Source organism: Gavia stellata, chromosome 30, assembly GCF_030936135.1.
Source record: "Gavia stellata isolate bGavSte3 chromosome 30, bGavSte3.hap2, whole genome shotgun sequence".
In the NCBI taxonomy this organism is placed as follows: Eukaryota; Metazoa; Chordata; class Aves; order Gaviiformes; family Gaviidae; genus Gavia; species Gavia stellata.
In genome coordinates, this window is record NC_082623.1 from 2,709,141 (window position 1) to 2,736,791 (window position 27,651).

Here is a 27,651-nt window from a genome sequence, read left to right on the forward strand (position 1 = left end):
ATGCCTCCGCCGGAGGACGCGCCGGCGCCCCGGGAGCGCCGCCCCGCGGCGGGCGGGCGAGGGCGTGGCCGGGAGCGGGGAGGCGTGGCTCCCCCCCGCAGCTGGAGCTCGAGCGGCACCGCCAGCGAGGGCGAGGCCGCGGCCGCGGGGTGGTGCGCGAAGGGGCCCAAGCTGCGCATGCTCCGGCCGGCGCGGCCCGGCGTGGCGCAGGGGGAGGGCGCAGCGCGCAGGCGCGCGGGGCACCCGGGGCTACCGGCTCTGGCGGCCATGGAGCGGAAAGGTGAGCGCCGCGCGGCCCCCCCCTCACCCCCCACCCCGGGCGGTGCCCCCACCCCCCGGGGCCGTCCGCCCCTCACGCCTCTCTCCCCCTCTCTCCCTCAGTGCTGGCGCTGCAGGCCCGGAAGAAGCGGACCAAAGCCAAGAAGGACAAGGCCCAGAGGAAGTAAGTGCGGCCCCCGGCTCCCCTCAGGCGGCAGCCCCCGCCGCCGGGCCCCGGCGCTGCCTCCCGCCGGCACCGCCGCCTCTTTGTTACCCCCGGCCCTCCCCGCCGCTGCCGAGCCCTGCGGCGCCCCGAGTCCCGGCGAGAACCGGGCGCTCCCGGGGCGGAGGAGCGTGCGAGCCCCTCGGGCTAGCCGGGTTGTTAAGGCGACTTTAATTGAAGGCACGTTTCGCGGCACAGGCAGGGAGCCGGCGCGGCTGGTGGCCCGGGGCGGCGGGTTTTGCCGCCCTGCTTTCCGCCGGGGCTGGTTTTCCCCAGGACTTCACGGGTCTTCGCCGTCCCCCGTCGTGGTTTCTTCGGCGGGCTGTGGAGGGGGGAGCGGAGCGGCCTTGGTGTGTAAGGAGGCTCTCCGTTCCCTGCGTCTGCCCCGAAACTGGGTGATGGAGCTGCAGTCGTGCTCACCCGCTCCGTGTCGTGCTCTGTCCTTGTAGGCTCCTTCCCTCGGCCCCAGGCTGTACCTGCTGGGGGTTGCTAGCGTCCCCTCTCCTCTCTGCACCCCCCCGGAGCAGTTGAGTAGCTGCTGGCTTTAGGAACCAGCTTCTCTTGACTCTCCCCCCCCCCCCCCTTTTTGTTTGTTTAATCTTGCTGTAAGAACGCTGTGATGTGTTGTTTACTTCTTTCTCTAACTTCTGTGCTCTCGTGTGGCTTCTCTCCCACCACAGGAATTTCACAAGTCTTTATATGTGGTGAACTTTTGGATGCAGGTATAAAAATTAAAAGATCTTGAGTAAATACTAAACAACGGCTCCCGCCAGACTGCGTTAAACATTGCATTCAGTGCCGCTCACGGATTCCTTTCTAGTGAAAGGTGATGCAAATCCCAGAGCCGGTGCTGTGTGCGCAGTAAAATGCTGCTTATTTGTGTGAAACCTCTGGTACCTCAGGAGGTTTTATACTCACTGGTGCTTAGGAACCAAAGGTATTTAGCAAGTAAGGCTTTGGGGGGTGGGGGGGGGAGTTGGAAGGGTTTTTCTTTAGGCCTAAAGTAACGCTTTCTTAGTCACTTCCTCTGACAAATCACAGGGATTTCAAAAAATTTTCTGGTTGTCTCCAGCAAAGATTCATTTGTTTTGAGATGGGGCTTCTGAGGGGTGACGAGCATTAACTAAACTCTCTGGGAGATGTGTGTTATGTTTCCGCACTATTTTGTACATGTTCCTGGTATTTCTTGAAGGCAGCATTAGGACGATTTTTGACGAGCTCTCCTCTTTCTACAGTATTATCCGCATTCTAATTTCTGAATGAATAATCCATTATTTAATTCTGTACCTGTTACTTTCTCTTTTTTTCTTGTCCAGCTGCAGACAAACAATACTGACTCTGCCAACAGAGTCCACAGTTGCCATTGGAAAGACTAATGTCTGTGTAAATTCTGAGGTTGCTGAATGGTAACTTTCAGTGCTGGCATGTTTCTTTTAAAAAATCCTTTTTAACCATGAAGCCAGAACAGGTTAACTGCACTGCTGCTGAGCTGTTGATTTTGCCACTAACCTCGATTTGAGTGGAGAACCGTACTATTTGTAAAATGCTGCGTTTATCTTCTTAAACTACATGCTTTAACTCTGTTTTCTGGTACCATAGGTTTATTAGATCCTGCCTCAGATTAAAGAAACTTGCATGTACTTTATGCTTTAGGTTGTACAACAAAAAAACCCCAGTGTCAGCCTCTAACTTTAGGTGCAGTTCCATGACATTTATGCTATTTAAATACAAAGCTGCTTTAGTTAAATCTTCTAAAATAAGTTTAACTGGGTTGTTGCAAGACTCTTTCCATAAAATCTAAACTTCAAACCACATAGAATGTCCTTTTAGTGTCTGATGTTCCGTGGTAGTTGGTTAGATTACAAACATGTAATTTTTTCTATAGGAAGGGCAGTAAAAAGCATGAAACAACTGGTTTTAAAAGGTTAAGGTTGGTAAGTATTAGGAATTGTTTTATTGTGGGTAAGTATAAAAATGCAGAGAATGTTCTGAAGGGATTTAAGGCAATTCACAATATCTTTCACTTTAGAAATTAACTGCACCTTCTTTAAGTTTCCGTGTCAATGCAATCCGGTAAAAACAGAAAGAAATCCACTTGGAAAGGTTGAAATAATCAAAATGGACTGTGTATACTACAAAACTGGAAAGTTACTGCTTTTTTTCATCATTCAGTAGTTAAAATTGCTGCTATTTACGTTCAGACAAGACCACCCTAAACTAGTTATTTACAGAAAACCCTTGTAAATACTAATTACAGTTCCGTGTACATGATCTTTTTTTTTTAGGGAAGGTCAACCAAGTTCTTAATTTTCTGCAAATTCAGGATGTTCGTATTTCTTCCTGTCCTTCCTGTCTTAAAAGTTTTATTTGATAAAGGCACTCCCTCCTTTATTGATATCCTAACGTACTCTCCTGCAGAAAGAGAGCAGGCAAAGTTTCTTGGTGATACAAAGGTGACGTACCTGCGTCTTCCCACTCCAGTAAAACTACCCCAAATCTTTTGGTAATCTGGAAGAATCATGAAACTAGCTGTCTCAAATCTTTGCTTAGGAAGCTTCTACTTGCCTAGCCTGCTCGTCGGTCCCGTGTCTGCCATTGTGGAGTTGGAAGAATATCGTGGCTGTGTACCTTTGCCACACAGCTCCCATTTCCGTGAGAATTGAGGAGGAGGAAGGACAGGGAGAGTGTCAGGTGAATGCCTTGGAGGGACAAAAAGCAAGGCTAGGTACAGGGCGATCCTGAGTTGTAATGTTGACTATCACTGGGTTGCTTTGTGGCCTTGAGTGAAGCACTGATTTCAGTTTCTTCTTATCTCAGCCTTTTCCATCAAAAAGCCAAGGAATCAGAATTAAAATTGCTTTGATCTAAATTATTTTTGGAAAATGAGAGGCAAGCTTCTACTTGGCCTTTTCCTTAATATTAAGAATATGTCAGGAAATACGTATGTCAAAGCTTCAGTTGCTAATAAAACGTGGGGAGTTTGGTACGTAGGCTACTGCAATGTGTGTTGCTGCCAAAAGATAGCTTTGCTGAAAGCTATCTGGGAAGTACGTGATGTATTAATTTTATCATTTCATGAGGTGTGAACGTCTCAGCCGCTAACAGTTGATTCCCAAAGGCACTCAAAAAAAGTCCTTCTTTAAAAAAGGAGCTTGTGGGCTTACAAGTTTTTTTTCTTACTAAAACTTGAATAACTTACAGCTGTCTGAAGAGTTTACAGTCTATCTGGTGAGGTGCATTCAGGTAGTTATTTTTGCCCAATTGTCAAAAATGCAGAAGATTTTTGCAGTTCTTTGTGTGAAGCAGTTACTAATCTCTTTGGAGTTCAGCATTGGTAGGCAAATGTTAGGCATAATATTTCCCAGGTCCTTAGGAAGGTGGGGGAGCTGCACAGTGCTTTCCTGAGAACACTTCTTGTGCTAGTTTTCCTCATCTGACTTCTAGGGAACTGAAAACAGAATTCTTGTGTTCTGGTGTTTCATGGGCTGTGTTGGATGGGGATGTCCATGAATGCAGCAGGAGGAAGGAGCGATGGGTGTCCCAACAGCTCACCCTTCCATCGACCGCGAGGTGGCTGCTTCTCGCTTTGCAGGTCCCGTGGCACAGACCAGGCCACGTGTGTGCTTGTAATGCCTCGGTGCAGTAAGGTCGTGTCTGTGTAGGAAGCAGTGCAGGCTAATGGGAGATTACAAGCTTGATTTTTGGAGGCTCCACGTCCTGTTTGGAGGGGAATGTTGCTTTGAGTTAGCTCTGGTGTGGACAGAACGTCCGTTCTTGGCTGAAGTGATGCTGGAACATGCCATCTACATGCTCTCATTTGAAAGAGATTGATTTCCTATGCCCTAAGACTGTTGTGCTATGTGAACGAAAGCCCGATAGGTGAGGACGATGTGGTATTTACTTCAAAACAATGCTTCTATTTGAAAATACAAGTTTCTGTTTGAACTAAAATACAAATATAGATGTACTTTACCAATGGCTCTGGTATTTGTAATGGAATCAGGCACTTGTGATTGTTAGACCATAATAGCCAGTAAAATAGTGTGGCTTTTTCTTCTGTCTATGTTGTACGTTGCAAACCCTTAGAAGCTCAAACTGTTCTCTTTGTCCTAGGGAAAAAATGACTCTTCAGGTTACTACTGAGATTAAGACCCAGGTTTTAAAAATTGGGCTAAAAAACCCATCCAGATTCAAAGCAGTTGCAGAAACAGACAAGAATCTGAACAAATAGTTCTGTATTATAGCTCATTTTCTCTGAAATGAAGAAAATAAGCATATTACTAGGACTGGGCTACAGGCCCGTATGATGTGTAGATGATGGGTGTTTCTTTGGCAGGCCCAGATGATAATACCGTTTCATCAAGTCCAGTGTCTCGCTTCAGCAGCATCTTTTACGTTTCAGGAAAAGTTGGCCTACTCAAATGCACAAAACCAGCAGTTCAGTGTAAGGGGTGTTGAACCGATTGTGCCTCAAAGCAGAACACTTTATTACTGTAAGCATGAATAATTACAAAGGTGGTGGCAGCCATACAGTTACAGTATGTGGCTTGTTCTGAAAAATGTACGTGATCTGAAGTGCTTTCTTCTAATTCTGCGTACACTGGTGAATTTAATCCTTTCTTACAGTCTTGACCAAGTGGGACATGTTCTTTCACAGGACTCTCAATAGTTCCTCCAGCTCCCTCTGCTCCTGGAAGGAGTGTAGTGGCAAAGCTGAGTTGGTAGTGTACCGCTGTCTTGCTTCCTCTCCCTCTTCCCAAATGCATGCAATATTCAGTATTTTCAAGAAGCTGGTTTACAGTTATCTGTAATTTTCTGTGCAGACTCCTTGATGTGCAGTGAAGCCTCACTTCTTTCTTCCACCTTGATAGAATTGCTATGCAGAGAGACAAGGAAGTTGGTAATTTTTCCATCTATGCACTCCAGGGAGCAGAAGATTGCTGGTAGAGTTTGATACTTTCCAGTTTATTGTATGTCTTGCTTGTATCACTTTTCCTGCTGTCTTTGAGGAGCTCTGGAGTTCTGACAGCCCTCTCAGGTTCTTCCTCAGCTTTCTTACTCAAAACTTTGCCTTGGATTATGTTTTCCTCACTTGTCTTTCATAATTAATACCAGGGCTACATCTTTCGTAATTATTTTGAACACACATTTAAGGTAGAGTCAGAATGCCTCGCCCACAGGATTTTTTGTTCCAATACAGAAGGGATTATCAGACTATGACAGGAAACGACTGAAGATCTACTGGTTTCCATGGAAGTACCTTGGTTTGTAATAGCAGACGGTTCTACAGACACTTTAAGTGCTGGTGTGGGGGAGTGGTTATGGGGAGCAAGAAGCTTGATTGCCTCTGTTATTTGTGCATTAGTTCCGTTCTCATGTGAAATTCATTATTACTTGTCTTCAAACTGAACTCCCACAGATCCACTAACCAAAAGTATGTCTTGGTGCCTCTGAGCACCATTCTTTCAAAACTAAATGTTAGACCATCTCCAGTCCACTTAAGTTCTTGACAATGGTATTCCTGTAGCTCTGGGATGGCTGCCCTACAGCAGCAAGTACCATGGGTCTGCCCTACTGGCAGAAAATGCCAGTTCTTTATTCAGAAAAACAGGGATGCAGGAGCATATTGCAATAATCACAAAATAATGTGGATTATAGATTTGTAAGTCCCCCATAATCTATGATTTATAATTCCCCCAAACCCCCTCAAATACTTCACAAATTCTTGAGCAGAAACGTAAGGTGCGTACAAGCAGGAAAATACTTTTATCATTTCAGACCTGAATTCATACTGAAAGTTTGAGTCTAAACAGTTACAGTTTTCATCAAACATTAGGTTTGCCAGCAGATCTGCATGTAAGCGTGTTGGAGGCAGTCGCTCCGACTGGATGTGCCTTAACATGATCTTGAAATCGCAGGCACGCTAAGGAATAGTAATGAGATGCAGTCTGGCAAGCATACTTCCCTTAGAGACATTGTCTTGATGCACGGATGTGAAAATGGGAGAGAGATTTTTAAATCCTGGCTTTTCACCATGCCATATGGAGCTTTTTTCTCCCTCTTCCCCAAATGAAAACAAGGAATCCTTAACAGCACTTGAAGCGAGATCTTGCTGCAGTGGGTGTACAGACCTGGAAATCGTTGGCTGGATGGTTATGGTGGAAAGCAACGCTTCCTTCAGCAAGAGTCCCAGGGTGTGTTATAGTACTCTAATCTGCGTCTCCTACAGTCTGAGCTGGATTTGTCGTTGGTCTTACATTTCGTCATCAGTCTTACGTTCACTGATTTGAATTCTGTTTTGGGATGTTTCATATGTGTAATTTGAGCTCACAAATAAGGAATTACTGTGTTTATAAAGATTGTGCTGCAGGCGGCTTAAAAATCATTTAGGAAAGCAATTGTCTTTGGTTTCCTACAGACGGGCGTCATCTCTGCAAATAACAAGGGGACAGCAAACTGAGGTGAAGAGGAGTAAGGAGATTATCGTTTGTGTTAGCACATATATAAGGATGATAGGTGTGAGAGAAGTGATTTGGATTAAATGTATGCTGCCTTCCTTGCTTGAAGGTGGAAGGGATCTGCTTTTGTATCTGCTCAAAGCAGGTAGATAGGTAGTATGGACAGTATTTCTGCTGTTTTGGGGACAAGGAAAAATACTTCCTGTACAAAATAGAGTTTTTAAGAGGTTGCTCTTAAATAGGAGAACGAAACACCTCTTTAAGTGTTCTGTTACGTAAGTTATCGGGGTGGAGAGGACAAGTTCTCAGTTTTGACGGTGAAGTTGCATGTGGAGACTTGGCTGTAATTTATAGAGAACAGCGAAGGAGCCCGTGCTGGTGCCACTCCGCAGCACAAAGAACGGTGCTTTTTCATTGCGCAGTCTATGGTAACGGGCATGACGGTGGCCTCCCATCTTCTTGTCCTCCTGGTGCTGTTGGATCTACCTCAGTGCAAACCTGTAAGAACACACATTGTGCGATCGAGGCTTCTTAGCCATTTTTTACCTTATTTTTAGTGTGTGGACCAGATAAGTGATTCAATGGGAAACTGGCAAGAGAATTCAAAAGTGTTTTTTCCAAACTGTTTGAATGCTTTTTGTAAGGAACAAGTGAGTGACTGAAATCTTAGTTCCTGCAAATAACTGTTACTGTCCCTGCTATGCATTGCAGAGGTGAGCAGAGTCGTCGGGTGATACATTCAATGAATGTGGAGCAAAATCTCGTCTACAGTGGAAAATTTTGCATGTTGTTAGCACCTTTTCTATATGAAGAGGTTTGGCAATGCTAAACTGTTAAAAGGATGTTCAAACTTCAGTGGGCTTTTAAGGAGAAAGTATTTTAGATATACGACCAGATGAATCCAATTCTTCTTTAAACTTTTTGGTTTAAAACTGCAGAGCCAGCTTTGGAGTGTCTTTCACTAATAAACAGTCCTCCGTAGCAGAGAAAAATCTCTAAATTATTACTTGCTATGTCACGTTGTTGCTGACTTGTTTCCCCTATCACTTACATAAACCAGCAGGATAAACAGGCACAGGAAATGGCTGGTAATTCTTCTACATGGTCAGAGGATGATGTTAAGTGCCTGCTGCTGCGAAAAATACTCAGTTCACCTTTTTAAAGAAGATTTGACTCCTTCTCCTGCTTGTTTTGTTACTTTTAAGCATAAAGGATAAGTTTTTCTTGTAACTCTGGATGGGGAGATTTGGAATTACTTCAGAAAATTCATTTTTACTTTGAACGCCCTTTCCCTCTTGTGTGATTGTGCTGGTGTTTCTGTATCAAAAGGGTTGGACTGTCGGCAATTACCATGATCCTTGTCTTCATCCGAGCTTTGAATCCAGTGGACTATTGAATAGGCAAATAAAACCGGCTTGTTCAGGAAGATGAAACAAAGTATCTGACTGAATTTCTAATTTCATTAGAGGGAAGATTGAGACAGGTAAACATCAAGAGGAGGAGATGAATCTACTTACGCTCAACCCCTAACACGACTGAATTTGCAGGAAGATGAGCTGAGAGCAGCCCCCAGCCTTGCTGCAAGGCCCTTTACCTGCAATGCAGTGCTGTGCATCTGCAGCTAGGTGGTGGAGGCAAATCCCTCTTCTCCCTCGCTCCTGCACAAAGCTTTGCTGCGTTCGAGAAGAACCAGCCCCTCCGCCTGCCGTTCATGTCCCCCTGCTTCCTGAACGGTGTGGCATCTGATTTTTAATGGCTCTTTCGAAAACTATTGGGCTGTCTTCGGGAATATCTTTATCAATGGGAGGCCGTGCTTCATGCAGGTAGGTTACCCTCTTTAATTTTTTTTTTTCATCTCGTGAACTGGCAGTTCTTCAGGCATTACCAAGAGAATAAGGACTTAGGGGAGGGTCTCTAGATGTGGATTCACACAAATTCCATAAAAGATCTAGCATTTTGCCTTAGCGTTGCTGTTCCACATTGTTTTCCTTAAGTAAAATATTGCTATATAGCTGTAAAGAGACCCTGTGAATCAGTTAATTCTGGTGATTAATTAGCACATTGAGGGAGCAAAAGTAAAAGGTGATCAAGGTGTTCTTAAGTAGAACAGAGGTGGCTGTAAAAACAAAAAAGTACCCTAGAACACTTGATTTTTAATGCATAAACCATTAACCATTTTTTGTAGGCTCTTTATAAATTTTATCTGCATTTTGCAATATTGCTGACAGCTGTTTCAGCTGTCATCTTTAAATACTGAGTATGGATTTTTCTGCTGTCTTTAGCAGCCTTTTGTGCCTTTTAGAGTACTATCTGTGTGAGCGAAGCAGACAGACGAGAGGGTTGTGGGTTTGTGTATCAGTTTTTCTTCGGTATTAATACATATTCTGCCCTGATTAAGTCTGTCTTAATCCGTATCTGCAGTTGACGTGGTCACTTTGGGGGAAGAAGGTGGTGGGATGTAACATCTAATGAATTTTCACAGGAAGGCAAAGGAATGAGATGTGTTTTGGAGGTGGTTTCATGAAGGAAATAGCACTGTAGAAATGTATGTGACCTGAATACAGCTCACTATCGCATTAGTTGGTATAATAGATTATAATACAGAAGTGAAATGCCTTTGGATCCCCAGGACAGACTCAGACGCAGACTACAGGGTGTGTCGTGTACGGGGTTGTCAGCAGCATGATTCGTCAGCCCCTTAGGAGGGGTGCAGAAACCTTCCAAGAGAACGGGGTTTAGTGCTTCCAGTAACTTCTTCCTTGATGCATGAAATTACTATTACTGAGAAGCACTGGGACTGCAGAATGGCATGATGTCTGCATCAGTGGTTCTTAAGATGAATTTTCTTTTGAATGTGTTCTAATCTCCTACATCTTGCCCAGTTACAAAAGTGACAATCTTGAAAAAGCACTGGGGGCGAATTACTCTTTACTACTTAACGCTATGGGTGTGGCTACTGGGCTTAAATTCTCCTTTCTGTCCAATTCTGTGTTCTGGTTGTCTCCACCCTGTCTGTGAGATTTGTTATATATGAGCATCCAGTCTCCCCTTCAACCATTCTGTCCATGGCCCTTTCTTGCTTTTGCTACCTGCTCTTAATTTGGGGATAGTCTATGACTTTATTTGTAGCTCAGTTGTCCCCAAAGGAATGCAGCAGTTTTAAAGTAGTTTTTTGACCTCACAGACTTCCCCCCCTCCCGCCCCGCCGCTTCCTCTTCCTAGCCCTGACTTGTAATTCTGTGGCTCACAGGGGAAAAAGTCTAAATACTAAATATCTTGGGGCTGGATCAGGCTACAGGGTTGTTAATAAATGTCTCATTAGCCTGGCAACAGTGGAATGGACTGTCTGGCAGTCTTGTTTTATGGTTTGCGACCACTAGTCTATATTGCTTACCTGTTCCTGAATTTAAAAATCAGCAGGACTTCCTAGCTCTAACAACAGACTGAAAGTAAATGTCAGGTGGTTTGGTTGTGCCCGGGATGACCTGTGTAGCTCTTCTCTGCTTTAATGAACTTCAATTCCAGGTTGTAAATGGCTTCAAGTTTAGTCATGATCAGATTGGAACGCATAATTTCTTCCTTTTTATGCTCCTAGACACTTAAGGTGGACGTAGTTTTAATGTGTTGTAATGTATTTAATGTATGAAGTCTCAGCAGAGTGCATGTGTAGTAGGTAAATGCTGGACATTCATTCTGCTGTATAACGACTCAAAATTGAAATACTAAATTTGCTCCATGGATTAAGATTAGTTAATACGGCCACGATATGATGCACGGGACTCCAACTCAGTTATAAGCTGTAAAAACTGCATTTGAAAGCCCACATGCAGTAGCTTATCCACTGGCATAACCAGTGGCTGTCTCAGCAGTTACTCCATCTTTTAGCAAAACGAGTTGAATTTGAAATAGGGTGGTGGAGGGCATCGGTTCTATCTGCTGCTTCGCTGGAACAATAGTTTCAATACAAGAAACTTCCGCTAATTGACGCTGACAGGGAAGCTCATTGTAAAGAATGTTATCTCGTGCTTGTACGTCATTGCTCTAAAGAAATGTGTTGCCCACCTCTTTGGACGACTCCAGCTTTTTTATTATCGCATACTTCTAAGAAAAGAAAGTTTAATGTTGATATCCTGCAGTACTTTGCCATTAAATCTTGCCAATGCAAATGGGCTATAGGCATTGTTTTCGTTATAAAGCTTGCTTTGTACAAAAGGATATTGAAGATTAAACTTTGTAGACATTTAACCATTCCCTGTGTAATGCTTTGCAAAGTGAATAACTGACCTGTTTTAATATTATAATTTCTTGAGCTGTTTGGCTGTAAGCAGTGTGCTGCCATGAAGAAGGCGTTGGGGCATGGGGGAAATAGCAATTTGTGTTAGCTCGGGGAAGTCAAACACAGCCTAAATGTGTGAGAGCCATGAGGTGGCCTTTGCCAGTGTGCGCTTCACAAGCAGGAACGTGAAGCAGCACATTTGGTGAAAAGTTAAATGCACAAAATTTATGTTTTTATTTATGAATGTAGGAGTGGGGAAAAAAAATACCACCTCAGTGCCTGATTTCAATCCCTCTGCAATCAGAAGCTCTTGGAAGGGTTTACAGAACATCTGTTCTCTGTGCTCCCACTCTCTGTAGTGCAGACAACTGTAACAGACTTTAGACCTTCAGTGAAGAGACAAACTAGAAATTAGCCTACCACATGAGAACTGGAGAAGTCAAGGGCAATATTAGGGATTTTAGAGTTTTAAAGTGTTAGAAGCAGAAGAATTGTTAAATGTTCATTTGACCTCAAAGGTGAGAGGGACAAACGACACAAGTTCTAAAACACTGGTTTAATTTTTTTTCCAAAGTAGTAAGGATTAATTGATGTTAGTCTTTTAAAATAACAATCATCAACATTTAAATTGTTGGGTTTTATATGAGGTAACATTAAAAATACAAATTTGCTTTAGAAAAGTCCTCACTGAATGAAAGACTGAAAAGGACTTCAAAGAGGCTAACGTTTTGGTGGGATCACTAAGCTTTTAACTCACTGTGTTGTCTGGCCTTTTCTTTGTTCCACTATAAAAGCGAATCTAGGGCATTAAGTTGTATTTCTCACTAGTATATGAAAAATTGTCTCTATCTACCTTGATACTAGCTTAGGAATAAAAGCATATAAATGTGAAAATAATTCTTCCTAAGGCTGAATATTACATCTCCTCCATTATCAGCAATCCCTCATGTGAAATGAAAGCTATTGAACTGAAGAGTAACATATGTGAGACATGCAGTGTGTTCTCTTTCAGACCCGACACTCAGCACCGGGGCCCTGCTGCTCATTCAGAGAATGATCTTCCAGAGCAAGAGGAAGAAATCCTGGGATCAGATGACGATGAACAAGAGGATCCAAATGATTACTGTAAAGGTGAGGATTTGCCCATTTAAGGTGCAGGATTTTCAATGTAATCAAGAAATTCCCTTGACTTCCCATCTATTGTAGAGAAGGAAAATAGACTCCCTCTTATTTTAAGTGTTTTTTGAAACTGCATGACAATAATAACGCTTTTCAAGCTAACCTGAAATGGAGAAACTATTCTCAGAGATCCCCTCTGGTATCAGTTAAGATTTCGAGTTGGAAAGCTGTTTTTAATGCATGCGTTCAAAACTATTAGCTTTTCCTCTGTGCCAGAGGGCTTTCAAAAATGGTAAAAGCAAGTAGGCATTCAATTTCTTCTTGATTTTCATCAGAAAAAGGACACTTTTTAAATTTATGCCTTAACAATTACAGATTCTTCTCTTTGTTCTGTTTTCTGCCAGTTCCCTTGTGTCTTTGTCTGGCTTGTCATGTCTTTGCTTCCATCATGGAATCCTCCTGTGTAGTCAGCAGCTGAGAGATACTAGGGGTACGGGGAGGAGAGTTTCCTGTTTTCAGCCATGATGTTAAATGGCAAAGTGTCTTTCAGTCAGGAAAGCAGTTGCAAGGGAAACTCCGTCGGGATCTTGGGTGCATTACTCTTTCATGTTATGGGGATAGAGCATACAAAAGTGATGCAGATATTTAGGTGTAAGATTCTGTTACTGAACATCATAAGCTGTGTTTTCCAAAGGTGGTCAGCCTAGCAGCCTTCAAATGCTTTCACTGAGAAAAGAATCTTTTGTGATGCTGCAGTGATGACCTACATTGAAAAGGAGGAAAAGTCAGTCATTCTAGTTCAATTATATTAAAAACACACTTTTCAATCAACTAGAGGGCTGTTCACAGCTCTTCCTCTAATACACTGTATATTTGTTCCAGCAAGATCCAATTAGAGAAACATTTGCATTTGTTTATATGATTAAAAATTTAAACACATCAAATAAGTCTGCCTCAAGTTGTGATGCTTGTTCCACGTACCTGCTCGTCAGCACTTGCGCGATCTCTTGATACATCAACTTCCCACTGTTTTTGTAGGTGGTTATCACCTTGTGAAAATAGGAGATCTCTTTAATGGACGATACCATGTGATTCGGAAGCTTGGATGGGGCCACTTCTCCACTGTGTGGCTGGCCTGGGATATCCAGTAAGTCCTTCTGTTCTAGCTAGCGTTTCTGGTGGGAATGTACAGCATTGTACAAACATGATCGGAAAGCATCTTTTTACTTTTAGATAAAAACACAAAACATAGCTGTCCACATCCTGACACAGAAGCTTCTTTTGATACTGCGCATGCAAGTGATTGGGAGGGAGTTAACAGGACAAACAATACATGTGGAAAGAGTACTCGTGTTCAACAGTCTGACCTATTATTTCCTTTTATGAGAAATGATTAACATGGATGTTTTATAAAAAGAGACCCAAAGATAATCTTCATGAGTGCTTAAACCTTATTTTTCCATGATGCCTTTAAATAAGTAGCTCTCTTATATGCAAAAGAATTAGGATAATCCTGGAGAGTAAGTTCTTTGTATGAGTGTTAACAGTCTCCAATTTGCTTACCGTGTGTGTAGAGGGAGGAGATTTGTGGCAATGAAGGTGGTGAAGAGTGCGGAGCACTACACAGAAACAGCACTGGATGAAATCAAGTTGCTAAAATCGGTAAGTGCCTGAGAATGAGGTTCAATTTTTGTAAATTTTTTTAAAATTGATTTTGGGGTGTTCACATTAGTCATGTGCTTGATGTTTCTGGATCATCTAGCTGCAAAGAATTTGCGTAGGAACCTAACAGTAGTGCAGTAGATCTGACTTCAGAATACATTCTTGCCTAGTAATGACCTCAAGGAACACAAAATTAATCCTCTTTTTCTCTGCAGGTCCGCAACAGTGATCCAAATGATCCAAGTAAAGAGCGAGTTGTTCAGTTATTAGATGACTTCAAGATTTCAGGAGTTAATGGTTCTCGTATCCTTTTGTGGAATAAAGGCAAAGAATTGCATAAAGATGGGAGTTCCCTGGGTAGCTGTCATGTCGGGGCTGGTGAGCAATGCCTCGGCATCCCTTTCACTGCCCAAGGAAACCTGCTATAGAATCATCTGCCTCAAAACTGTCTGCTAAACTCAGATCCAGAATGATCGTTCAGCCTGACATAATATGCGTTAAGTCATGGAGACAGCGCTGCTTAGTCATGCTTTTGACCTGAGAGATGGGGTGGCTGCATCTGGTTTGTGAATCAGGACTGAATGGCTTAGTGTCTGAGGTACCTTTGTGGTAAGAGAGCCCATCTATCTCAACCCCTCAATTTTGCAAGCAGCCTGGTAATAAGTAATACTTTATTTAAGTAAAGCAGTACAAAATGTTAACATCAGTAATTAAAAATAGCAAACACATGCAGTCTATAACTTGATAATAAGGTGGTTTTCTAGATACGGAAGCATCTTACCTTGGGCTTTATCAACATTGTTAGGATGTTTAAAGTGTATTGCTTTGAAAATCCCCTGTAGTTCTGTGAACAGCCTTCTAATAGGCAGTGATTTCTGGCAAGTCCTAATAATGCACCCGTAACATTTGAAAGTTGGACTTTTGTGCGTGTTTCTGCTTTGCAGTACCTTGAACTTTATTTCAGTGAGAATAACTAGGCTACTTGAGAGAATCGAGCTGTAGGGTATAAACATTCTAACACTTTTAGAAAACAGTAGCCCCATAATGTATTTCCTCTGTCAACTTTTTTCCAGTACCTAGCACCAAGTAAATGTCAACTTGATCTTGTATTTCTTTCACTCTTGTGAAACACATGCATGCTTTCTGCTAGCGTGGAAGAAAATCAGCCTAATAAACTCCTAGAAGTTTGGCTTCTAAAGCAAACGCACAATACTGAATATGTCACTAGAGTGACTATAGCTGTTGAGATCTTATAGACAAAAAGCAGATAATGTAAATATTGTTGAAGTCCAGGCTTGTCAAAGGGTTGTTTTGCTGGCAAAGAGGCAAGGGAGGGTGGAGAAAGTAACTTATTTTTTCTGAAGATGACTTATGAAATGGAAATTTTATTATCTTTTCGGGTACTGCTGGTACAGAGCGATCTAGCATTGAGTTTTGCCTGGGGCAAGAGCTTAGGCTGTTCCAAAACATACATTGTTGGCTGGAAGCTGTCTCAATACTAGCAGGGAATACTAATACACACTTGCTTGTGTAACTGGCTTCCACGCAAAGCAGGAGATCGCTACTGCTGCATTAGGACTGTTGTCCTAACCAGCTCCAACCCTGTGTATTACAGGTTTTAGATAACAACGCTGATGTGTAGGATAGGATGGTGCCGTTAAGGAAGGCAGCTTCTCTAAGCTGTGTCAGAAGGATGAGGGTTCTTTAATATAAAACACTTAATTGGTATGGATTTCTTTTGATCCTCAGTCCTGGGAATTCAGGGCTCCTTGGGTCAGGATGTCCATCTTTTTCCTTGACTGAGTTCCAGATATCTGTATGGTGTTTGAAGTGCTGGGGCATCATCTCCTGAAGTGGATCATCAAGTCAAATTATCAAGGGCTTCCACTCCCTTGCGTCAAAAAGATCATCAAACAGGTAAGTTCCAGTTCTGACTGCGCTGTTCTCCTCGACCCAGTGAGAACTCTTTCACCAATCTTTCTCAGATCCAAGAAATCAGAAGTTAAAAATCAGTGGTGTATCTCTCATGCAAAAAATCATTCTTGGGTTAATATTTCCTTTCTCTGTTGCAAAAGCCTTCTGCTACAGATATTTATTTTCTGACACTTAAACCATGATGGGAGGCCGGCTTTGCTTTTTAACCTCTGGTTATTCCTCGTAAGTGCAAGTATTTTTTTAAAACTGTCATGGTAGTTGTGGTGCTTAATGATGGGAAGAGCAAGAGAAACCTGTTCTTCCTACTGGATGGTTGCCTAAGAAGAAACATCTCTTTCTACATGTGAGGTAGAGAGGAGGAAGAAAGCATGATTTTATTGTAGGGTATTAAGATTAGATTTTCACCTGTGGTAAGTTATGAGGGTAGAGAGACGGTATTTTAAATTCATACCTAAAATCTGTATGCAAATCTGTACTTTCTGGAACTGAGTAGTAACCACTGATCACATTAGCTGTAACCTGGAGTATTGTCAAACACAGAAGTCCTTCAGGTTCATTGGTCATCCTAGGCAATTTTGTATTTTCACTTCACTCTCAATTTGCTCATTCTTTGCTTTTTCTAATGATCGATTTCCTTCTCTCCTGTTTGCAGGTTCTTCAGGGTCTGGATTACTTGCACACAAAATGTCGAATCATTCATACAGATATTAAACCTGAGAACATTCTTCTGTGTGTTAACGACCAGTATATCCGCAGGCTGGCTGCAGAAGCAACAGAGTGGCAGAGATCTGGGGCTCCCCCACCATCTGGCTCTGCAGGTGCTTTTTTTTCTCCTGAAAATTGGTGCTATTTCCCCCCCATACCCCCAAATCATCACTAGTTTTACTAGGGAAAACTTCTTAATTGAGTACAGTGGAACAATAATGCAAGTAATCTCTGAAAAGCCAACTGTAAATTGTGAAGTCAGTCATAAGTTGTAACTCAAAGATGATCAGGAAGGCAGTCATTTGTATAAGAAAAATGGAGGAAGGATACATGCGTGCTTTTAACACAGATAATCTGGCACTGATAAAGTGGTAGGGCAGTCAGTCTTGTATAGCACACACTGCATAAATGCTAGTGCACTCAGTATAATGCTGGAGTGAAAATGTGGTGAGGTACTTCTCACGTTTTCTTCAAAAGTTTATTTCCTTTCATTGCATAATGCTGGAAATGCATTTTGTGAGGGTCTCAACAGGATGATTTACCTGTTGTCAGTTTGCAGAAATCTGAAAAACTTGTAATGGAAACAGCTTCCTTGACATGCGAACATCCCTAAAGATCTGAGAGCAAATTTTCCCTTGTTCCTAGTTCCTCGTGTTCCTATTAGGAAAAATTTCTTTACTGCGAGAGTGGTGAAGCACTGGAAGAGGCTGCCCAGGGAGGTGGTGGAGTCACCATCCCTGGAGCTGTTCAAGGAACGTGTGGACGTGGCACTGTGGGACATGGTTTAGTGGGCATGGTGGGGTTGGGTTGGTGGTTGGACTTAATGATCTTACAGGTCTTTTCCAGCCTTAGTCATTCTGTGAATCCTCAGAATATCCATCTGAACCAGTGTGTAGTTTTCAAGAACTACTGCAGTATGTGTTGGAAGGCTCTGTCAGTCATAATCTTACAACACCAACGTTTAGCTGAGCCCATCATAGCACAGCTTAGCTCAGGGAAGCTCTCTTAACTTTGGTATTTTAATGTTTTGGTTTGCATTTTCTTTTCAGTAAGGTGGATAATACATGCAGTAAATGAAGCTGCATGACGGGAAGTTTAAGTCTTTGATATCAATCAAACAAGTCTACTATCTGGAATTTTAATTACGCATTTACTCATTTAATGTTTTTTCTCATTTTTCTATTCTTGCTGTACTTTTGTAGAGAAATGAGCCTTTGAAATAACAGTTGCTGGTACCTTTGAAGTGTTGTTACCAAGCCACATGGGAAAAAGCTTACCTTAAGATAAGAATGCAGTTGCAGTTTTTGGCTATAAACATACTAATTTACTGATCTTCCTTTCCCTTTCAGTGAGCACTGCACCACAGCCAAAACCAGTAAGTGTAACAGCTTTCGTGCGTGAGTATCCATCTACTTACAGTATCTACTGCATTGTTTCATAATGCAGTCAGCATTAAGAGAAAAAAGCAACCTTATCATACCAGAAGGAAAAGTGTTATTTGTGTTTGTCATAGATGTAGGCATCAGGTTCAATGCTGTCTTGGAGATGTAAGTAGTATTAGCTCATATATTACCAGAACAAGTAGTTTTTTTGTGGTCTCAAGGTCTGTTGTGAAGGTGACTGTCTGTGGAGTCTGAGATCCCTCATTTGGACAATACTGTAGGTTTCTCAGGTCAGGACAGAAGTGCACTGATAAGAACCATAGGCAACTGCTCCAAAAACCTTAATATCTGCTTTTTATTTGGGACAAGATCTGTCTCGAGAGTCTTCATCCCAGACTGCTTCCTCAGCTCTAAAATAAATTAAAACTTGATGAGTTTTAGCGTTATTAAATATGAAGGAAGTCCATTTTCTGTGCTTGCTTCTGTGTAGGCTGACAAAATGTCAAAGAATAAAAAAAAGAAGTTGAAAAAGAAGCAGAAACGGCAGGCTGAGTTGCTAGAGAAGCGAATGCAAGAGATAGAGGAAATGGAGAAGGAAGCAAGCCCTGGGCAGACACAGCCTGAAGAGGAGGAAGAAGCTCAGAGCCCTCTGGAAATGCTCATAAAAGTTAGTCCACCAGAGGAAAATGTCAGCAAAAAGACAGGTATGGACCTAAACTATTGCTAAAATAGCACAGTGTTGTCTTTTCACTCATGCTGGCATGAGCAGAGTGAGCACCTTTAGTAGAGGTGGCTGTTGTCATTTAACCCCTTTGCATTGCGTTCTACACATCTAAAGAGGTTAGGAAATTTCCTGTTACAAATTGAATTAATTAATGAATGTGTTCAGTTATGTTTTGAGAACTACCTACTTCTGAGGGCTCCCTGAACCAAGCTTCAGCTCTTACTTTGTTTAGACATACTGAGCTATCTTCTCCCTTTCCACTCTTCCAGCTGAAGTCATCGTACAAGAGCAACCTATTCTAATGGAAAGCAATGTGGAAAAATGCGTAACAGAAATAAATTGCAATGGAGTGATACAAATGACGGACTTCCCAGACTCCGGCAATCAAGGGTCTGTGCGACTTGAGGATGACCTTCATAATGCCAATGACTGTGGCGATCACCCTCACACACAGAAGAAGGAGAACTTCCATAGTTGTAATTACAGTCAGCGTAATGGTGACTCAGAGAACAGGCCTCAAGAAGCAATGTTGGACTCGTTCGTGCCCTTAGTTTCAGAAGATTCCATGGTGTGTCAGCCCATGTCCAACGAAGAGCGATCGTTCAATGAGCAGGAGATTAACCATTTGCAAGAAAGCATCCGGACAGAGATACCTTCAGAGGACGAGAATGAGAATAATAGCCCGTCAGACAACAAAGGTATAAGAGGAACCCTGTGAGAAAGGGCTCCTTTCTCCTTGGTGGGGGGGAGTTGTGTTACAACACTCCATCGGACTATTAATAGAAACTTCCATTTTGTAGGCTGAAGTGATCAGAACCACCTGTTTGAGCCTTTTCCTGCCAGGAGTAATTAATCTGATGGTCCTTCTCCTGAGACATTCGCTGTTTGTAGCTTCCAGTTGTAGTTGTACCTTAGTTTTGATTATTGAATGCATAAGTATTCCCCCTTTTAAAAAGTACCTATCCATTTCTTTTTCAGTATAGGAACATTCCTTCCTTTGTATCAGGTGTTGCTTATGTGGTGTTTCATTAATAGCTAGCAATGTAAGTCTACAAATTGTCACTGGCTGTTAAATTATGAGAAGTTCTGTTCATTGTGTTCTGGTAGTTTTGTTCTTAACATGGAGCACAGGTAACTCCTTTCATTTACTTGAGATGTGTAAATGTTTTCCCAGAACTGGAAATGCAGCCTGACTGAAACAAAGCGTATACAGCCTAGGGAAAAAACCTCCTTAATGCTTTTGTTTAAATATGGTTTGTTTCAGGGGGGGAAGAACTGTAAGTCTTGTCGGTTTAGGAGGACATAAGACACACAGTTGTGTACAGCAGTTTAAACACATTCCCTGTGTGTGTGTGTGTGTTAAAAAATTTGAATCAATAGATAAAACTGTCCTTTTTTGCATCTTTGAGTCCAGGTCAGGTGAAGTGTACCTGCTTGGAGAAGGAGGGAGAAATTAACATTCGTACTTCTTAAAAAAATTTCTGTAGCATTTTCTTGGCAGAGTACTGCTGGGGAATTACATGGGTGAAAAGTAGCAAGTGAAATTTAAAGATTTTGAAACTTGAACTGCATTTAGTTGGATGCCTGTGCTAGATTACTAGGTGTATTTTGCTTCTCACAGCTCTCTCCCAAATTGCTTTAGAGCTACAGCTGGATATAATTTAGTGACTTAATATTTTTGCTCTCTGCTGTGTCATTGAGGTTTTCCCAATATATACTTTAGCTCTTGTAACTGTCTGTGTTGCAGCAGTGAGTGATGGATATGTCAAAAATGTTACAATATGTAGACTCTCCTTCTTCAAAGATTTAGGAAGACTTCAGGATAGAGAGGCTTGTTTTGTTTCTGGCAATGCCCTTATTTAAAAAGCCTGTCTAGATATAGACAGGCTTTTTGAGGCTATGCAAAGAGTGCTGGGAAACAGTCACTGTTGCATATGCTTACTTGTCCTTCTGCTTTGTAACACTGGTCGGGTCTTAATGGTAGCTCTGTTGTTCATAGTGCAGACTGATGCTGATTTTTATACCTAGGCTTCGAGGAATGAAAAGTTCTGATCCGTAAGCAAAACCCTTCCTGGGTAGGGAGAGGACGATAGGATTTGGATGACAGATGGTGACACTGTCCATGTAGCTTTAATCAGCTGTTGTACATGTTGCCTCTAGGAAAATCAACTGCTGGGAATTTCCTTCTTAATCCTCTTGAGCCCAAGAATGCAGATAAGCTCAAAGTGAAGATAGCTGACTTAGGAAATGCCTGCTGGGTGGTAAGTTTACAATCTTTTCACATTGACTGTTTAAACCTGCTAATTCATTCACAGTATGCCAAGATGGAAAAGAATCTGTAAAATAGATTCTTAGACCTGCTTGTGAAAGTAGTGACAGTTGGAAACCATGTTGGGGAAAAAAGAGGGGGAAGCAGGGGCGCAAAGAAAGAAATGGTCCTCTAACATAGGATTTCAGCCTGTGTTCTGGGTGCCTCACTGGTCATTAGATTACTGCAAATAGGCCTGTGAACAGTGTCACATATAATGTGTAGAAACCTGTGTATGTGAAACTTCTGAAGGAGTCTAGCTCTCCTGGAGAATGAGAAAGTTGCAAACAATGGCTCTGATGTGCTAGTTCTGTGGTTCATTAGCTTGTCAAACCATTTCAGTGGATTCATGAGCACATGAAAGAGGCTCACAAACAGTTTTATTCTTTGGTTGTGCTGTGCTGCTTTTAAATGTTTGACATTTCAAATAGAAGAAATGTCTATTTTACTTGGCTTCTTAAACGGCAAAATACTTCAGATCTTGCGGGAGAGAGGAGTCTCAAACTCAGAATTGCACATCAGGCTTGCAGTGTCTGGCAAGGTGGTCTCTTACATTGGTGTTGCTTATCTGCTTTAAGGTAGCTGAGTCATGGCCTGTCTGTCATGATCGGATAGGAGAGGCTGCAGCTTCTGAAACAGTCTTCCCTTATTCTATTTATGGCTTGCTTTCCTCTAAATTGCTGGACTGTTTTACTTCAGGAGGAGTGTCTCAGAGCATTTAAACAGTACTTGTAGCAAATGCAAGGAAATACTTAATGATGATGTAAAATTCAGCTGAAATGTAATGGGAATGAGCTTTGACCTGCTCTGGCCTTCCAGGTTGTCGATTCTCCTCTTTTAAACAGTCTCTAACTGTTCAGTAAAACATTTTTCCTATTTAGCACAAGCACTTCACTGAAGACATCCAGACAAGACAGTACCGATCCTTGGAGGTGTTGATAGGATCGGGATATAACACCCCTGCTGACATCTGGAGCACGGCGTGTATGGTGAGTGGCGTCATCTGGGGGATTTTAAACTCTTTCTGCGGAGTATTCTGGGAAACCCGTGTGTGCTGCACACCCTGGACTGCCGAGCCCCTAGCCAAGCCTGGCAAAAAAACCTCACAGGTGTTCAGCCAACTTCCAAACTTGCCGAATACCATGTTTCCATCCCAGAGTTGGGTTTTTTGGGTTTTTTTTTGCCATGTGTAGCTTTTCTTTTGAAGGTTAGTTTTGTTGTACAGCACCAGCAGATTTCAAATATGATTGTACTTTGTCCTCATGTTTTGTGGGAAAACGAGACAACTATGCAATTCTGAAAACAAAAATCTTCATATAAAAAGATCCTTCCTGCTACATCCAGCACTGGTTCACTGATGTCTTCAGTATAATTTTGTATTTTAATCATATGCATCCTCTGCATGTTTGGAATCACTTTATAAGCTGAGTAATGCTGAGACAAGGCTGAAGCTGTTCCTGTAATAGCTGGCAAATGTAGAATATGGCGATTAAAAAAAAAAAAAATTCAGTCTAGTCAGTTACTGCATGTGTCTCTTTGGTGTCTCCATTCTGTGTTTTCTACAAATAAAAGCTTGGGGTTTATTTTTTCTTAAGCTTCGAAAATAGTGAGTGAAATCATTTTCACTGTCTTGGAAAACAAGCTGTAACTTTTGATGAATGTGGTAAAACAGAATGCAGTAGGGTCATGTTGTCTCTGCAGAATGTGTGGCCAAAATTATGCAGTGGTTACTCCGAGTGCCTAATTCAATAGTTAGACTACAGCAGTCCGTAAAGAAAACTAAGAATACAGGAGGTCAGAGGTACTGTTTTGAGTAAAAGTGAATACACAAAAGGTAAATGTGTCATGGAATTTAGGAGTGGTGAGTTGAAATGAATGCAAATGTTTTTCTCATTTAAAATGTTTTCGTATCTGCAGACAAATGTTCAGAGATTAACTGTTTGAAAAATGTCTTTTTAATATCTGAAATTTGGAGGGAGGGGAGAATCTTTGTAAAAATCTACAGTTTGGCCATGACATCATTTAGCAAAATGTTGTTGAGGCGGAAGAGAGGCTAAGCGTGTGAAATGCCTTAATTTTGTACAATTTCACACAAGCATACTGCATTATGTTGTGATCCAGAATACATCATAGATGTGTATGATGTTTTTAATGCAGTCATTAAAATGTTGCAAAGTAATTTCACATCTTGAGACGGTAATGGTATACTAGAGTTCTACAGGTTATTCTCGGTACCGCTTTGCTTCTGGCCCACAGAGATATGCAGAATCAACCTGCAGCACATCTAACAGTGTGTGAAGTGTATTAAAGTGATTTAACGTGCTCATTTCTGTTTGTTTAGGCCTTTGAGTTAGCAACAGGAGACTATCTGTTCGAGCCTCATTCTGGGGAGGATTACTCACGGGATGAAGGTGTGTTTGTCCAAGTCTTTCCTTTTTAAAATGGGTTGTGAAATAGAATGGATGCTTCTTCAGAATGAGCCTTCTCTTATGAGTTAGCAATGCAAAGCCTCCTTGCAAAAAGATCATTTACCCAAATCAGTGGTGTTAGGGGACAACTGTACTTAAGTCTCTGCGGTAAACCACCATGCAATAAAGTCCATGTTCTTGTTCTGATGTTTCCCTTCCTCTTAACGCTGGATTCTCTATCTTGCTTCTCAAATGGCCCTTACCTTTTTCCCCCCTTGCCCCTTGACTTTGTCCTCATCTACTGTAAACTGATTTCAGGTGGATCTCAAAGTAATTTTTAAGGGAGATGATGTCTTTGTACTTGGATCACAGAGAAGGAAACTGAGATGTAGAGATGTCTTGTGTGGATGTGTCTCATTGTCTTTTTCTTTTGAAAAAATGCAGATCACATTGCATTGATCATAGAACTTCTGGGGAAAATACCTCGCAAGCTCATTTTGGCAGGAAAATATTCCAAGGAGTTTTTCACCAAAAAAGGTAAAAGGAAAGAAAGCCAGTGTCACTTATCCCCGCATCCCCTGCCCCAAATACACGAGTGCCTTGCTGGAAATGCCGATTAACAATAGATGCTAGCAAAGATGCCTCTTTAAGTCTTTCCTTTTTTTTATGAAAGGCATTCTCGGTAAAGCTGCAGCTAAATAGAAGGCATTCTTGTCTAACTGCTAAAAGTATCCTACATCCTAGGACTTGACATCTTGGTGTAGATCAAATGCAGCAGGTAGAAAGAGAGTACTGTAGGTATCTCTTCGGACTTGATTCAGCTTTATTTAGCTGATCTTTGTCAACTCGAGGTGTTGACTCTCCTTTGAAGTCTTTCTAGACAACTTTCTTCTAGACAACATGCCTGTCACCTAAATAGTGCCTTGCATCCTGAGCCATGTTGCTCAGGACGCATGATATCATTATCATAAAGCCTTAAGTACCCCAGAAATTTATTGAGTCTCAAGAAGAAGTTTTTGACCTAGTTTAATACTTTTTTTTTAATAAAACAAACCCTTTTTTATTAGTAGTGTATTGTTTCCTCAAATAGTGCTGCATGTATTGCATGTATTCCACAATCAGTGGCACAGTATATATCTGTCATGTCAACTGGTATAGTTGGTGATTTAAGGAAGTTAAACAGTATTTGCTGATATTGGATCGGAAATAGCAGGAGGGAAAAAAGAAGCCTTCAAGGAAGTACATTTCTGGGACAGTCTTCAAAAGCAGATAGAAAAGGTGTTCTAGGGGTTTTTTTTTATTTCTTCCTTCAGCATGCTCTACCATGTTATACTCCCTGTGCCCAACTGCTCAGAACAGTTTCTGAATTCAGTCTGTTTTGTTTAGCTGTTTGGCCTATTTTATTCAGCTGCTGTGTTCCCATGTCTTGCGCTTAACCTGTCTGTCTTGGTTTTCAGGTGATCTGAAGCACATCACCAAACTGAAGCCCTGGGGCCTTTTTGAAGTCTTGGTGGAAAAATACGAGTGGTCCCAAGATGAGGCAGCTGCCTTCACAGACTTCTTATTACCTATGTTGGAGCTGATCCCAGAGAAACGAGCTACAGCAGCAGAGTGTCTCAGGCACCCCTGGCTTAACTCATAGAGGCTTCAACCCGATGCCACGGCACTACACTCTGGTTTACAGCATAGCGTACATGCACCCAGCTGCCCCTTCCCAGATCCGTTTTTTTCCTTGTTCGTTTTCAGTGTGAAGTTCTTCCTTCAAGGCTTCCAAGATTTTAGATAAATCTAACCTGTTCTGCTGAGTTTGCTTGTGTGACTCAATGGGGACTCTCCTCAGCCAGTGGGCATCATCATCTGTGTTTTTGCCTTGATTTGGGCTTCGCCAAAGACAATTGACTAGAATATGAAGTTTTTCTCTGAATCTCCTCACTGTTAATCACCGTGTGCTACAGATGTGAGCTCACCTGTGCTCAGATATGCTCCCTTAGCTAAATTTCAACTCTCCTTTCTTCATGAGGGGGATGTGAAGATCCCAAGGCCTCCTTATCTCACTGACTCAGGAGTCAATTTCCCGCTGTTCATCCAGTAGCTAGTGATGGGGTGAGAAGTAACAGATGGCACCGAGGTGGTGTTAGTTCCTTGTAGAGCAAAGACCTCCAAATCCTCCATCACTTTCTAGGTGTCTACTGTATTCTTTGCTTTCCAGTCACATAGCTTTTCTTTAGTTCTAGCTGCTTAAATCTTTTGAAAAGAGCTATGTAAACCTAGGTTTTAGCATCCTTTATTTCTTCCTCCGAAGCGCCCTGTCCCGTTTAGTTTTTCCTTCCCTGTGCCCAGATAGTCAGAATAGTTTCTGAACTCGGTGATGTTTTCTACTTTAATGCCTTTGCCTGTGACTAAAAGGTGACAAGCAAAATAAGCAAAAGCTGGAACCGACTCAACGCACAATCTTCAGCATACAGATGGGTGCACTCTTTGGCTGCAGAGAGGTAGCCTTGTTGCAGGCAACTCTTCTAATGTTTTAGTGAGCTGTAAGTTTTTTGGTTTTTATCCCTTACTGGCACTTTTTTGCCTTGCTTGAGGCGGTTGCTGTATCTGTGAAAGACTGGCTTTCACTGATGCAGTCTACTCTGGCTCTTAATTTTTGACCATTCACTTTTTACCAAGAAAAGGGTGGCAGCATCTCTATAGCCCTTGACTTTGAAAATCAACACTTGAAGGCCCGGTGTAAAGATTTCTTTTCCTTTTAACTTGCTTCAGGTGCTGGCCTTCAGAAATAACTTCCCCGGATGGGACTGCCTTTTATTTTCTAGGCCATTAGCACAAGGAGAGCTAGCAGAAACGGGAGAGAACTGACTTTTCCATACAGATACTGGATTAAAGCTGTTTCTGGAGTTACCCCAAGTAAAAATGTTCTGTGGGGTTTATATATAAACTTCTCAGAGGGGGGTGGATATAATGAGTAAATAGGTTAATTTTAATTAAGTTAAATCACTGTGGCATTTGCTAGTTTTTTTTAATATGATGGCTTCTTCTAGACTTGCCCATCCTATTCCAGATTCAGTGCATTCTACTCTACTCTAAAGCAAGATTTGGCAGCGTTGAAACTTCAGAGGCACTTCCTTACCGTGGACCAAACAGGCCTTTGGATTCGTGGTGGCTCTCAGAGGATAGAAATTGCTGCAGGAGCGTGCTGGAGGCCACACAGATGCTATCCGAGACGATTACGTTGCCAAAGCTGCCAAGACCACTGTTAGGTGTCACTTCTGTACGTGTGTTTGGAAACCCTGGTTTGTAAGGATCGTTCCTTCATAAACCTTGGTGTCATTTAATTCACTTGAAAAGAGTTTTTCCAGTCCAGTGCCTGATTGGGCTTGTTAATGCAAATCATGCTGCATGTTCTTTAGGGGTAGACCAGGTTCTCTATGCATATAATCTAAAATTAAAGAAAGGTAACATACCAAAAGAGTTTTAAACTGCTGATTTTACTTTTTCCCTTTCATCTGGAGTTTTCCAGTTGTGTGTCACTTCCATATGTGTTACAGAAGGACTGCAGAGAGGACTGGGTTCCAAAATACCCACTGTCTACATACTGTGAAGATACATTGGCAGGGCAGACAATTTCTGTTGTCTTGAAAGCTCACCCAGTCCTGTGTACTTGAGACTGGCTGATTAAAGAACTTTTCCTCGAAGGGGTCTGCACGCTTCGACTCTGAGAGCTCCTTCCCTTCCCTCTGCCACCCCTGACTGGAGGAGGAGGCTTTTTACCGTGATAGCCAAGGCTAGAGCCAGCTTGTGAGTTGAAGACCCGCAGCAGCAGCCGTCAGGATTCAGTCTTGTACCGTCTGCTCGTTCACTTGGGGTTTGTTAAATTTCCAAATTGCCGTAAAGTGCTCACACTAAAGGATTTGTACTTGCTGTGTCAGTCTAAAACCTGAAGGAAAATACATTTTTATTCTTTCTACTTGGGTGCTTTGTCTTTTTTTCTTTGTGAAAGCCGTACAATAAACAGATAATTTAATAACTGAGCCCTATTCCTCCTATGTTCCCTCTGTAAGACTGTTCTTTCTGAGCTAGTGGCCTGTGGATTGAATTTTCTTTGCTAGTGAGCACCTAGTTTTGATTTCCAGAATGAGATGCAGGGAGATGGTGTAGGTGAAGATTCTGTTGCTGGTATTGGGATCCCTTTT

General features: G+C 42.1%; 1 protein-coding gene across 1 annotated transcript; it reads left to right on the top strand.

The window, feature by feature from the left end:
• Positions 1–27,425, top strand: SRPK1 (SRSF protein kinase 1). The gene is made up of 16 exons (XM_059831026.1): positions 1–280; positions 382–442; positions 12,228–12,346; positions 13,373–13,481; positions 13,909–13,996; positions 14,212–14,299; positions 15,807–15,913; positions 16,584–16,749; positions 17,986–18,011; positions 18,509–18,722; positions 19,012–19,440; positions 20,903–21,003; positions 21,932–22,039; positions 23,392–23,461; positions 23,903–23,995; positions 24,916–27,425. The coding sequence occupies exons 1-16, from the start codon at positions 1–3 to the stop codon at positions 25,098–25,100; spliced, it is 2,244 nt and encodes a 747-aa protein (XP_059687009.1). The 3' UTR covers positions 25,101–27,425.
• Positions 27,426–27,651: the final 226 nt, after the last annotated feature.

What these genes read in the sequence shown, in the direction of transcription:
- SRPK1 (XM_059831026.1), top strand. Translation starts at nt 1, where the DNA reads ATGCCTCCGCCGGAGGACGCGCCGGCGCCCCGGGAGCGCCGCCCCGCG. An exon ending in CCCACCATCTGGCTCTGCAG is followed by an intron (nt 16,750 to 17,985) that starts GTGCTTTTTTTT and finishes TTTCCCTTTCAG; the next exon opens with TGAGCACTGCACCACAGCCA. An exon ending in TAGCCCGTCAGACAACAAAG is followed by an intron (nt 19,441 to 20,902) that starts GTATAAGAGGAA and finishes TGTTGCCTCTAG; the next exon opens with GAAAATCAACTGCTGGGAAT.